Raw genomic sequence first — 14,453 nt, 5'->3', positions numbered from 1 at the left:
GGCAAGCTTTATTAACCAGATCATTTTAGAGAATTAGGTGTTTCCACATGATGCTTCTGTAATAACTGCTATACGTTACTAGTGTAAATGCAGCAAGGATATGTAATAAGATCACTAACATGCTTACATATCATAATTTGGAAAACAGATTCCTGGTGCAGCTACGAAGTAAATACTAAATAGACTACTTGTGTTTTTTTCTGTAAAAATTTAACTTGCAGAAAAATCTCATTTGCCAATGCGGTAATTAACGATAAAGGAACTCTAATACGATACGTAACCACAGTCCTGGTACACCAGAGTGGAACCTGGTGGAATATCAACTGATTGTCAATTGAGGAAATCAGACTCGCGTACGATAGTGGGAGGCAAAGTGTACGATTGAGAATTGTGGCTCAGGATCCCCCAAATTCTAATCCAACCCTTAACCAAATTGTGTGATCCTAGGAAAAACATTTTTTCCACTGCAAGTCACTTTTAGCCACCAAAATGGTTATTAATGAGAAGACAAATCCTTTACATTAAACTATCTATAAAAATCCATACAATACACTAAAAGACAACTAGAGTGTGGAGTCAAGCACATGGGAGACACTATGGTTAATGCAACTAAATTCTATAATGCACTTGAATGATGGCCTCTGCTTATTGTGGGAAAGCTAGAGAGTGAACTGAGTACACAAAAGAGTGAACTAAGCTCCTGACACACAATGTAAAGAGACCAATATGAAATATAACCAGCCAGTGTAACGTTTACTGTAGCTCGCCAAGAATAAAGCAGCTGGGTGTGCTATCACATGTCTGTAGCCCTCTGCGCCTGTCCCATTCACCTCCACCTTACACGTGCACCTGTTTGTCCGTCGCTCAATAAGTCGCATTCTTTGTCAAGGACTAGAGTTTCCTGAAAAACAAATTGCTGCCCGGTTTTCCATTGAGGAACCAAAGTTCTAATGGTAAACACTGAGAAGTAATTTTCTTCCTAAAAAAGTTAAGGACTGCTATAACCTCCCTCATTTTTCAAGCTGCCTGCCCACTGCTTTTTCCCTGGTTTTTCTCTCCACACTCTGCACTGGGCAGCAAGAAGGACACAGCTAGAAAACTTTATAGTTGGTTTCCTTCGAAGATCAAAACCCTTGGGGCCTTAGTGAACAAGTTTTTTTAACTAATCAAAGTAGCCACGGACAAACCTTTTATTTTCTAATGAAGGCAGAAAAAAACCCACAAACAATAAATGTACCTGCCCTCCCAGCAACAAAAAAATGCCATACTGGCTATGTGTGTGACACTCGCTGTAAGGTATGTTCCCTGCCCAACTCCGATGTCTGGAAGGGACAGCAATTTAAATCGATATAAAATGAGGGTGCAATTTATGTATGCCAATTTAATCCATATACACAAAGGGAGCAGAATCCACAGATGAGCATATAGCACTGAATAATGTTAGGATCATCTTAAAAAAAGAATATTTTCTGCATTAAATTTGATGTAGGTGCTTCTGAGACGGTCTGAATTTATTTATACAGTGATGATGCCGCCCCCCCCCACCCCCCTCACCCTCTCCGAGCCAGGGTGCCTCGATGGCAAGGCCTGAGCTGTGTGCGGTGGGGGAGTAGTGGAGAGAAGCGTCAGAAAAGAGAGTGAAACACCGGCCGTTGGCATGCACCTGTGTGGGCACAAGGTCCTAGCAGCGTGCACCTGGCATAGGGAACCTGCTTGTTTAAAGAAAGAACTCACTGATTGGCAATTTATTTATGGTCTCCACCTCCCAGCATGTTACTAAATCAGTTGGTGGTACTTATAAAGCAGCACTGATTTTTCTCTTTTATTTGTAGGTTAATCTATTGCATCTTTTATTCCCTCCTCACAAAGGAGCTACCCGTTGCCTTTTGTCAAACATCCAGAATCCCTCAGTCTTACATTGGAGGTGACAATGAGGGGGGTAGTGGTCTCAACAGGTGTGACGTAAACTATTAAGTATAAATAGTAATAACTGGCTGCCTTTACACCAACCTGCCCTAAGGTGAAGGCCCCTTAACAGGCTTGCTCTTCAACAGAGCGCAGGCCCTGCAACCACAAAACGCAGCACACTGTACTTCAAAGTGTTCGTTTGAGAGAGAAGGACACTTTTTAGAGACTTTTAGCACATACACGGTGCACTAAATAAGGATGCTGAATTTGTCAATTTCATTCTGAGTCTTGGAAATAAACTAGATGCTAAGATAATTGGGTTCATTTCAACGTTTGCTTATTGAATTTGTAAGTGAGCGGACGCTTAGCTTCAATGGTGCCTGTGCCACAGTTCCAGAGTCTGGGCACGGATTCTGGGTGCCTGGAAGCAGAAATTCACCCAGTATAAAGGTTTGTACATCCGTGCATGCGTCGTCCTCTTCTTGTGCCAAAAAAAGCGTCCAGACTGCCACACTAGTTGTCCCGTGGAAACTAAATTAAGCGAAAGCAAACAGCAAATGGAAAGTCTAATGAATGAAAGGCCTCATTTTACACTTATTTCAGAATGTGAATATCCGTCTGTTCGCGCCAACAGTCGAGCACCCGGACACGAATGGGGCTTACCCAACCCTGAGAACATTTCCTCCCGGAGTTCCTGGACTCGTGTCCCCAAGAAATACCGCTCCAGCCCTGCACTGCTTGTTCTCTGCTGCGCCCGACATTTTACTCCTGATAATCTGTGTCATGGCAGACCTTAGTTGGACTGCAGCTTGCCAAGGGCCGGGGAAGATCCCTACAGGTTTACCTCTACCCAAAGCATTGCTTTTACTAAATAAGGATATGTTTCACGTGCCTGGCACACCACCAAAATACAAAAGAAAGGCACGGCCAATGTCGAATGTATCCAGGTTTGTCCTTCGTAGAATAAAACGGGTGTACTCAAGCTTTGTCCAAGGGGAAGAAAGGTTTGTCTAAATTATCTCAGCTTGAAGTCCCCCAGGCCTGACTCCCACGTGCACGTAGTGGACAGGAGAAAGGAAACGATAGCCGCATGTACACTGTGCTCCTGGTAGGAGGCAGATCTGACCTGGCTACGTAGCGCCTAAATCGCAAAGGCAAACTTCTAAAGTGTACTTCGGGTGCTTAAGGGGTACGGCCAAGTTTGTGTTTGGTTCTTTATAATGTTGAGGCACGTGAAATGAACTCCCAGCACTGAAAGAATAAAAGCACCTCTGAGCCTTGTATTTAGTTATGTACAGGCACTTGTAGCGATCTTTTGTACAGGTAGATCTGAAATGTGCAGCTGGTGCTTTAAAATGTTCAAGCACTTGAAGCGACCTTCTAGCACTTAAAGTGTACAAGCCCATCTAAACTAGCTCCTGACATAACTTTATGTTACTTGGAGTGTACAGGCCAAAATAAAGTGACTGAGGGAATAAAGTGTGCAGGCACTCACACATAACCTTTTTGTGCCCAAGATATACAAGTAAACCTAACGCGACCTCTTGGCGCTGTAAACGTCCTGGAATGTCTAAACTGCCCTTTGTCCTTGCTGACGCTGTCCACTTCATCCTTTGCCTTCACTGCAGTGTTGGGCCCTTGGGTGGCATTGATATTTAGAACACAGGCCAGTTTTCCCCGATCCACGTGTTCCATTTATATAACTAATAATATAAAAAATAAAGGCCATGGGGAAGTGATCTGAGGATCTGCACCTTTAAATGCAGTTCTAAAAGTCTGATTGAATGGTTTGGACGTCCCTGGTTTCTGGTTCGGCTGAGGCGATGAAGCCCAGGTCTGTGATTTAAATGTATTTATGTTTTCCATCTCGGTCCCTCCTGGAATGCTCCACTTGCGCTTACAGCATCTCGGCGACCACACCGCTCCACTTTACTGTGGGTTTATTTAAAACAGGGTTTATAAATACTTTCCCAGACGTTCCCTTCCACGACCGACTTCCAATAAAACGTGTTCCCATTTGTCTCTGAGAGAAACTCCTAACTTTGAGGGCCCGACTTTCTCGCTACTTTCCACACGTCACGAACTCTCTCTCTCCTGTGCAGCGCACTCTTGCATTTGCTGCTCCACAGAGAGGGGTTCAGAGGGGATACCCACGTGCTTGAACAAATGCAAATTAAGAATTCACGTCACTTTAGCTGCACATGAACTCAGCGCCTGGGATTTTCCAAGACTGCGCCGCGTGCGCAATAAAAGAGGATAGAAGTTTGCAAAATGTAATGTAGCACAACAAAGTCCACAAAATATAATGTGGCACAATAAAAATGCACACAAAAACCTGAGATAGCATGCGTTCTCCTTTGCACTCTACTTTAGCAGCCGTGGCGAGCGGCTAATCCGGCCTGCCTGTCACCGGGTCCTTTCCACCAGCAGCAGGCCAAGGAGACCAATGACTACAAGGGATTAGCTTTAAGTAGGAATGAGTCATTTGGGATTGTGCGCGAGGGAGCTGGACGGGGGCAGCCGCGGCCCCTGCACTAGACTCTGACTGGACGTGTGAGGAAAACAAAACAACACGGACCAGGGGGCAGCAGGGGATCCCAGAGCCCAGCGATGGAGGAGCCCCATTCATTCAGTGCTACAATGAGGGTCACGCAGCGCAGAGAGGTGTCGCAGAGGGGTCGCGCCTCCTCAACTTCCTGCTCACCCTCTCTCCCAAGCAGAACTCTGCCCTTGGCAGCTGACACCAAAACATGCATTGTTTACATTCATCCCTAAACATGTGGGGGACGTGGGGATGGAGTCAAAACAAAGCAAAACTTCTATCTGAACTTACTACTGCTCATGGCTGTCCCCGGGCCCCCCTGCTCCTCATGGCTGGCAGGAACTTTCGGCAGTTAGGAGGTGTTGTGCAGAGGCGGAGGAGGGGTGGTCATGGAGACCCGCTGCCCGGCTCCGGCCAGATGCACGCTGCTTCCCCCATGTCAGGCGCTGGCGGACTGCTTCCCGGCAGAGTGAGAGGCAGGTCGGCGAGGAGGAGGGTGCCGGAGAGAGAGGGGGGGCTCGCTTCCCCGGGAGTGACCCCCCTGCACCAGGGCTGCTGCCGCTGCTACTGCACTTCTGAAGCAGCCGACTCACGGCTCCCAGACAGGATGGGCATGCACGTGAAATCCGAGAACAGCACCCCCACCCCCCCACCAGACAGAAACTCACTTGCAATGCACCCATGCAGCAGCCATTCACCCCCACTCCGGACCCGGGAAGCACGTCCTGCAGCGCCCACGCTGCCAAATCCCTGCGCCTCTCCCCCGTCTGCACCCCCCTCCCCGCACCAGGAGGCTGCTATCGTGTTTATCTCTTACCTGTTGATTAATCGGCAGCAATCTCAGCAGTCGTGAAGATGGTGGCGCTCTGACCCGAGCCATGAACCGCCTTCTGTTGTTTGCAGAGTTGATCTTGGACGAGGATTTTTGGGGAGAGAGAGAAAGGGTTTCCTGGACCCCCCCAGTGTGCGCCGCGAGGAGGGAAGGGGGGTCGTCAGGGGTCGTGTGCAGGAGATCTGGCGGCGCCCCCCCTTTGCTCCTCAGCCGGCTGGATCTCGCAGGCTGATCTCGCTTCTTTATCAGAAATGTTATCGCTTGTCAGGACCTCAGTCTCGGAGCATTACGTCAGTTTCAAGACACCAACACTATTAATATCAAAGGAGCCTTTAGCAGAGGGAAGCACCACCCCAGCCTGAGAGCTCTTAAAGCGACAGGAGCCCCGCAGCCGGCAGCAGCCACCATTCCTCTGCGGCCCGGCCAAAAAGTGAGGGAGGGATGCGGCGGCGGCGGCCACACTTGTCTGGCCCAGCAGCAGCCTGCAGCACTTCACGTGCCTCCCCTCGGCAGCCCCGTCTGACCCATCCTCCCTAGCGCTCCGAGCGGATGAGGGCACTGAATGGGCTGCCCTGCACGCCTGTTACTGGGAGAGAAAAGGAAGGCAGCGGTGCGGGCGAAGCCACTGCGCTCTTGATAGAAAAATATTTTATTTTCAGTGTGCTAACTGATAAAAGAAATGCAATCCGGTGTCCTCATTGTGAAAAAAAAATAGTTTTTATTTTCCTCGCGTTCTAGGTGTTTGACATCGCGCATTGTTTTTATTTTTTTTATTACAGTTGCTTTCTGCTTTTTGCCTTCACTCAATAAATAGTACAACTTCTCTAAAAGTGTTGGTACTTTTAATGCGCTTTTAGAGTTTTTTTTTTATTTATAATATTATTTCAGGACAATGGGGTTTTAGAACTGTCGCGGTGTTTCGGTACTTTTAATTTATCCGCTTTTCGCATTAAATACCAGTCAACAGTTTATTTAATTAATACTAGATCCGTGGCTTGGCATACTGACCTGCACTCTCTACCCTCCGGCACGTCTTCCTTGTCGCCTCACTTTGAGGCTGTGCTTAGTTTGTGTTTGTATCACAGGCGGTTCTTGGGGAAGTTGCTATTTTATAAATAAGGTTCCCTGGTTTAGGAAGTAAGTTACTTTCCCAGTTGCAGCTGGAAGTTGATATGCCCACTTCCTGGCAAAGCAAATATGTGCTGAGAGAAAGTGGCCGATGAAAGTGATGAGCCCAATGATTGCCCCGGCGGGGAGGGCGGGGGAGATTGCGGGGGAGTTTATTTCCTAAAAGTTCCCCTCTCTTTCAGGCAGGGATGAAAGCGTATTGTTGGAAGGGGAGGGAATGGGGGAGGTAAATCCGTAGAAAAAGTGAAGGGCCGCTGTTTAGGGTCAGGAAATGCTTTTTAAACCCCAGTGTAAACAGAGTGTAAGGCAGCTAGGCGGGGTAAGGGAGGTCGGATGGGTGCGAGGGGGCATTCCAGGACGCATGTGGAGAAACATAAATACCTGCATCACAGGCCTGGCCCTCATTATTTCAGTCAGTGTTACTTAAACAAATTAAATTAGGGAGCTTCTACAAAGCAGCTATGCTTTGACGTTCTAGGGCATCGAGTTACTTTCCCGTTTGATGGGGGACGCCCTTGAACACGTACCTACAAAGACCCCACACGGCACTGTACTGTGATGCTTAGGGCTTCTGTCCGGCACATAAGCACCGACCTTGACCCCGCATGACCTCGAATGGCCACTACATCCTCTTGGCCCACATCAATGGATAGTTTCCGACTTCTTTAGATGGTAACTAGGGCGTACTCACTTGTCTATTCCCAGTCCTAGTCACTTGAGGTGCTACAGCTAAGTCGAGGTAAGGGCACGCCAAGGTCGCACTAGTGGTCATTTGATGTTAAATTAAGGTAGTTTTTTTTAAGCGCTAGCCTTCAACATCGAAGTGGCATCTGGGCGCTAAACAGAGGGCACAGGGTGCAGCGCACCATTTCTTGCTTCTGTACAGCACCCTGTTGCCTTGAAACTAAGTTTGCGCTCTGTAAATCCACAGACTCGCACATAAACAAAGACAACTATAACCGTCAGGAAGGAATTTTGGCAAAGAACAAGTTTTCATAAAACTTACAAATACATAATGATGTTGTTGAAATGGGGGCGCACCCAGTACCTCAAGTGGTGCACGTGGGATGCACACAGAAGTTACCAGCGATGCTTCTGTGTGGGGTCCGGAGGACAGCATCAGGGTGAGCTTTTTAGAGCAGGTCTGTGAGTAAACACGGAGCTTGCATGAGCAGTTGAACTGCTTCCTGTAAACTGCGACGCTGACAAGACTGTCTGGAAATGATAGCAGCCTTTTGAAATATTCCGCTACCATTGGGTAAACTTTTTTTACTCTTTCAAAATGTGGTCAGCACAGACACATGGAACAAATCCTAATGATGAAAGCTTATCTATTTCGTTTCCCCTTTTTATCTCGTACAAGGTCTGCGCAGAGCCCTGCAGATCACCGGCTGCAGCTTTTATTGACTTCTTTTTTTAATCCATATCTAGGGATGGGCATGCGTACGGGTGAGCATCATGCACATGTGAAAATTAGTGTGCAAAAATAAAAGTATGTTAAGGAACCGAGAACCAAATAGAAACTTGTATTACACCTTTCTCCTCTTGAGCACGCTCTAGAGTTAGAAGAAAAAAAAACAATCTCTAGAGAATTGAAATGCCCCCTACTTTGGGACATACCCTGAGACACATAGTAGGCAAAGCTAGACAGTACGATCATCTTTAGAAGTTCGCCAGAGGGGAGTATTGGGGCCGGGGGTGCTTTCCCACCAAGAACATTTGTTTTTTTTAAAAAAGTGCAATTGGTGCACTTAACAGTGCACTTTATAAATAATTTCCCCGAAAGCGAAATGACATGCATGCGTTTCTAATTGGGTACTCGTGGAACAAACCGAAAAAATGAAGTATTTTCTGCTGCTGAGAATGACCTTCCTGTAAAGCGAGGGTGGAAAGCTATTCGACCTTCCCCCATTTCATCCCCCTCCTTTGTTTGTTTTTCAGTTTTCTTCTTTCTTTCCCCTTTTGTTATTTCTTTTCAGTGTTCATTCTTTCTTTTTGTTTTTTTTCTCTCCCACTTCCACTCTAACGTTGCTCCTTTCCTTTCCCTCTTTGTCATTCCGCCTTTCTCTATTACCTACTTTTGCTTCTCCTCTCCCCTCCTCTCCTCTTCTACCCTCTTCTTTCATTCTGTTTCTCCCTGCTTAATGTCTCTCTAGCTCTCTTTCTTTTGTTTCACTAAGTATTCATAATTTCTCTTTCTATCACCATAGCTGTACTTTACTCCTTTGATACCCCGTAACCCCCACCTCGCAGCTCTTTTGTATTATCCAGTGTGCTGGGTCATCGCCCAGTGGAAGCCCCCACTGCAGCTGCTGGAGTGGAGGACTCACTACACCATTACAAATCAGGATCTTTTTCCCCTCTTCTCGACCCCTATTGGCCCTTTCCTTCACACAACCAATAAGCTTTCTCAAACATCTCCTGGGTGCATAGTCTCTGCCACATTTGAGGCATTGACCCAAGGGTAGGTCGCTCCCCCTGCCGCTGCAGCTCCACCAGCCCAGGCTCCTGAAACCTCCCAGCAAGTCCGGCTAAAAAACAGTAAGTACTCCCCCCCCCCCCCCAGCCCCTCGCCCTGCCCCGCGCTACTCACCTCTTCTCCTGTGCCTCTGTCTTCTGCCTTCCACTCTCCCCTCCTACCTCTCTCCGCTCCTCCGCCGTCCTTCTTCCCTTCTTCTGTATACTTCATATGTGTTCTTCTTCTGTGTACTTAATCTGTGTTCTTCTTCTGTGCACTTCATCTGTGTTTCTTCCTTCTCTTCTGCACCGCGACCTGCGTGTGCTTTCTTCTTTCTTCATCTGTGTTCTTCATCTGTGTTCTTCTTTTTTCCCTGCACCCCGTCCTGCGTGTTCTCTCTTCTTCTTTGGTCCTTCTTCTGTGTCCTTCATCTGTGTTCTTCGTATCCTCTGCTTCTCAGGTCTCTCCTCTTCTGCCTGACTCCTCTTCCTTGACTCTTCTCTCCTCCTCTTCTTTACCCTTCTTCCTGGCTCTCCTCTCCTCTGTTCTTCTGTTCTTGACTCCTCGCTCCTCTTCTTCTTTACCTCTCTTCCTGGCTCTTCTCTCCTCTGTTCTTCTGTTCTTGACTCCTCGCTCCTCTTCTTCTTTACCTCTCCTCCTGGCTCTTCTCTCCTCTGTTCTTCTGTTCTTGACTCCTCGCTCCTCTTCTTCTTTACCTCTCTTCTTGGCTCTTCTCTCTTCTCTTCTTCTGTTCCTGACTCTTCTCTCTGTCCTTCCTTACTCCCCTCCACCTCTGTAACCCCCCCTCCCCTATCTTTCCTCCTTACTCCCCTCCACCTTTAACCCCCCCTCCCCTATCTTTTCTTCCCTCCCCTCTACCTGACCCCCCCACCCTCCGCTTTCCCGCCGCCACCTGCTGCTCGCCCCCGCTGCTCCCATTCGTCGCCCCCCTCCCGCCCCCCGCACCCAGCTGACCCCTCCTCCCCCCTCCTCCCTCTTATGGCGGCCGCTGCGCGACAGAGTTAGCGACCCTTGACCCAAGGGTAGGTCGCTCCCCCTGCCGCTGCAGCTCCACCAGCCCAGGCTCCTGAAACCTCCCAGCAAGTCTGGCTAAAAAACAGTAAGTACTCCCCCCGCCCAGCCCCTCGCCCTGCCCCGCGCTACTCACCTCTTCTCCTGTGCCTCTGTCTTCTGCCTTCCGCTCTCCCCTTCTACCTCTCTTCGCTCCTCCGCCGTCCATCTTCCCTTCTTCTGTATACTTCATCTGTGTTCTTTTTCTGTGCACTTCATCTGTGTTTCTTCCTTCTCTTCTGCACCGCGACCTGCGTGTGCTTTCTTCTTTCTTCATCTGTGTTCTTCATCTGTGTTCTTCTTTTTTCCCTGTACCCCGTCCTGCGTGTTCTCTCTTCTTCTTTGGTCCTTCTTCTGTGTTCTTCATCTGTGTTCTTCGTATCCTCTGCTTCTCAGGTCTCTCCTCTTCTGCCTGACTCCTCTTCCTTGACTCTTCTCTCCTCCTCTTCTTTACCCTTCTTCCTGGCTCTTCTCTCCTCTGTTCTTCTGTTTTTGACTCCTCGCTCCTCTTCTTCTTTACCTCTCTTCCTGGCTCTTCTCTCCTCTGTTCTTCTGTTCTTGACTCCTCGCTCCTCTTCTTCTTTACCTCTCTTCTTGGCTCTTCTCTCTTCTGTTCTTCTGCTCCTGACTCCTCGCTCCTCTTCTTCTTTACCTCACTTCTTGGCTCTTCTCTCTTCTGCTCTTCTGCTCCTGACTCCTCTTCTTCTTTACCTCTCTTCTTGGCTCTTCTCTCTTCTCTTCTTCTGCTCCTGACTCTTCTCTCTGTCCTTCCTTACTCCCCTCCACCTCTGTAACCCCCCCACCCCTATCTTCCTATCTTTCCTCCTTACTCCCCTCCACCTTTAACCCCCCTTCCCTATCTTTTCTCCCCTCTACCTGACCCCCCACCCTCCGCTTTCCCGCCGCCACCTCCTGCTCGCCCTGCCCCCCCTACTCCCATCCGCGCCTGGACCGCGCCCAGCGCCACGACCCCTGGCCCACAGCACTCCCAAACCACACAGCACCGCTACGACCCCATCACCCTCCACGCCCTCAACCCGGGGCGCTCCAGCACCTGCTTCCAAGCCAACCCGAAATGTACCCACGGACCCCTCGCATGTCACACATGCAAACTCACCTTCCACCGCGAAACCACCACGCCCGCCAGCCCACGCGCCATCAACCACCTCAAATTCATCCTGATCAACGCACGCTCCGTCCACAAGCACGCCGTTGAACTATGGGACCTCCTGGACTCCACCGCACCGGACGTCGCCTTCATCACTGAGACCTGGATGAACGCCTCCTCGGCCCCCAACATCGCCATAGCCATCCCCGACGGCTACAAGATTTCCAGGAGAGACCGCACCAACCAAGTAGGGGGAGGAATCGCCATCATCTTCAAGGACTCCATCAACGTCACCACCTCCACAGAAGATACCCCCCTCGCCGCCGAACACCTGCACTTCCAGATCCACACCGACCCCAGGACCACCCTCAGAGGAACTCTCATCTACCGACCCCCTGGACCACGCTCTCTTCAGCGACTCAATCCCTGACTTCATCTCCCCGCACGCCCTTGCCTCGCCGGACTACATCCTCTTCGGTGTCCTCAACTTCCACCTGGAACAGAACAACGACCCCAACACCACCGCTCTGCTCGCCAACCTCGCCAACCTCGGTCTCAAGCAACTGGTGAACACCCCCACCCACATCGCCGGACACACGCTCAACCCCATCTTCTCCGCCAGCAACCACGTATCCTTCAGCCACTCCTCCGCTATACACTGGACCGACCACAGATGTGCCCACTTCACCTTCCGACGTGAGACTCGCCACCTCCGCACACAACCCATCCCACGCCGACAGTGGAACAAAATCCCAGCGGATCAGCTCCTCTCCACTCTCAGCGACAACCAACCCACCTTCTCCACCGACCCCAACGACGCAGCCCTCAGCCCACGCATTGGATCACCAACTGCGCAGACACCCTCGCTCCCCCTCAGACGCCTCCCAAGACAGACCAACACCAAAAAACCTCGCTGGTTCACTGATACCCTCAAGGAATAAAAAAAAACCTGCTGCACCCTTGAGAAAGCCTGGCGCAAGGACCACACCGCAGATAACACGACTGCCCTCAAGAACGCTACCCGCGAACACCACCAACTGATCCGCGCCGCCAAAAGAAATTCCTTCACTGACAGACTGGACAAAAACACTCACAACAGCAGAGAACTCTTCAACATCGTCAAAGAGCTCTCCAACCCTAACGCCAACGCCAACGCCATCACGCCCTCACAAGACCTCTGCAACTCCCTCGCCACCTTCTTCCATCGTAAGATCACCGACCTACACGACAGCTTCGGACACCAGACCCAGCCAACCACCACAGAACCTACAACCCCAGCCATCACCCTCAACGCCTGGACTCACATCAACACGGAAGAGACCAAAGCCACCATGAACTCCATCCACTCCGGGGCCCCCTCGCTCCCCTGCCCACACTTCATCTTCAACAAAGCCGACGACATCATCGCCCCGCATCTCCAGACCATCATCAACAGCTCGTTTTCTTCTGCCACCTTCCCCGAGAGCTGGAAACACGCTGAAGTCAACGCCCTACTGAAGAAACCTACGGCGGACCCAACCGACCTGAAGAACTTCCGCCCCATCTCGCTCCTCCCCTTCCCCGCCAAAGTCATAGAGAAGACCGTCAACAAGCAACTTACCAACTTCCTTGAAGACAACAACCTACTCGACCCCTCTCAGTCCGGATTCCGAGCCAATCACAGCACAGAAACCGCCCTCATCTCAGTCACAGACGACATCAGAACCCTGATGGACAACGGAGAAACAGTCGCCCTCATCCTCCTCGACCTCTCGGCTGCCTTCAACACCGTCTGCCACCGCACCCTAAAAACCCGCCTCCGCTCCACCGGAATCCAAGGACAGGCCCTGGACTGGATCACCTCCTTCCTCTCCAACCGCTCCCAAAGAGTCTACCTCCCACCTTTCCGATCAGACCCCACCGAGATCATCTGCGGCGTCCCACAAGGCTCCTCGCTCAGCCCGACTCTCTTCAATGTCTACATGAGCCCCCTAGCTGACATCGTACGCAAGCACAGCATCATCATCACCTCCTACGCTGACGACACTCAGCTGATACTCTCCCTCACCAAGGACCCCACCAGCGCCAAGACCAACCTGCAAGATGGAATGAAAGACGTCGCAGATTGGATGAAACTCAGCCGTCTGAAACTGAACTCAGACAAAACGGAAGTCCTCATCCTCTGTAACACCCCGACCGCCTGGGATGACTCCTGGTGGCCCACAGCCCTTGGCACCGCACCAACCCCCTCAGACCACGCACGCAACCTCGGTTTCATCCTGGACCCACTTCTCACCATGACCAAACAAGTCAATGCCGTATCATCCTCCTGCTTCCTCACCCTCCGCATGCTCTGAAAGATCTTCCGTTGGATCCCTGCCGACACCAGAAAGACCGTGACCCACGCCCTCGTCACAAGCCGCCTGGACTACGGCAACACCCTATACGCAGGAACCACTGCTAAACTCCAGAAACGTCTGCAACGAATTCCAAACTCCTCCGCCCGCCTCATCCTCAACATACCCCGCAACAGCCACATCTCCGCCCACCTGAGACACCTGCACTGGCTTCCCGTCAACAAAAGGATCACCTTCCGACTCCTCACCCACGCACACAAAGCCCTCCACAGCAAGGGACCCGAATACCTCAACCGTCGCCTCAGTTTCTACACACCCACCCGTCAACTTCGCTCCGCCAACCTCGCTCTCGCCGCCGTCCCTCGCATCCGCCGCACCACGGCAGGTGGGAGGTCCTTCTCCTACCTGGCGGCCAAGACATGGAATTCCCTCCCCACCAACCTCAGGACCACCCAGGACCACTCCGGATTCCAGAGGCAACTCAAGACCTGGCTCTTCGAGCAGCAGTAACCCCATCCCCCTAGCGCCTTGAGACCCGCACGGGTGAGTAGCGCGCTTTATAAATATTTATGATTTGATTTGATTCCAATGCACTAGCAGTAATTAAAATGTAGTCGCAGACAGCAATCAGGACTCTTCCCACTAAAGTGTACAGACAACAATTACAGACATCGCCAAGATTTTTAACAATTTACTGTACAGATCATGTCAATGCAGATATCGCTTTACTGATCCGGAACTAGGTTCTTTCAACAAACAATAAAAACAAACCACAGGAAGAACAAAGAGGAAAGCTACAACTTTAGTCGTCACTTTTCCAAGTAGAATCCTACGTCTAGCAAGAATGATACTGCAAATCATGGATGGCAGCTGATGCACAGATGCAAAATATCCCACTGTATGGTGAGATGTTGGGGAGGGGAAGCTAAGTTCTGGGAGGGGTACACATTGTATGCTGCCCATTTACCAGGAAAAAAAACCCTGAAAAAAGGCTCAGCATCTGCAGCCAAAAACTCATGTGATTTTTCTTTGTGGAATTACTGCCATGTAGAATCAAGTCAAATCTCCCA

General features: G+C 50.2%; 1 protein-coding gene across 4 annotated transcripts in view; it reads right to left on the bottom strand.

Moving 5' to 3' along the window:
* The window catches only part of TRPS1 (transcriptional repressor GATA binding 1), a 497,434-nt gene extending 491,626 nt beyond the window's left edge, over positions 1-5,808 (bottom strand). For 2 of the 4 annotated variants that reach the window (XM_069220642.1, XM_069220644.1), the window contains exon 1: positions 5,268-5,808. Coding sequence is in view for 2 of the 4 variants with exons in the window: in XM_069220641.1 (XP_069076742.1) it covers positions 4,742-4,751 (10 nt within the window). In the remaining 2 variants the exon portion in view is untranslated. Of the gene's footprint in view, positions 1-4,741; positions 4,922-5,267 lie in introns of those variants that run through there. The other 2 variants (XM_069220641.1, XM_069220643.1) reach the window with 1 other exon arrangement.
* Positions 5,809-14,453: the final 8,645 nt, after the last annotated feature.

The sequence above is a fragment of the Pleurodeles waltl genome, chromosome 2_2 (assembly GCF_031143425.1).
Source record: "Pleurodeles waltl isolate 20211129_DDA chromosome 2_2, aPleWal1.hap1.20221129, whole genome shotgun sequence".
NCBI lineage: Eukaryota > Metazoa > Chordata > Amphibia > Caudata > Salamandridae > Pleurodeles > Pleurodeles waltl.
Note: the sequence above shows the minus strand (reverse complement) of the source record. Positions and strands in the feature narration are given on the sequence as shown.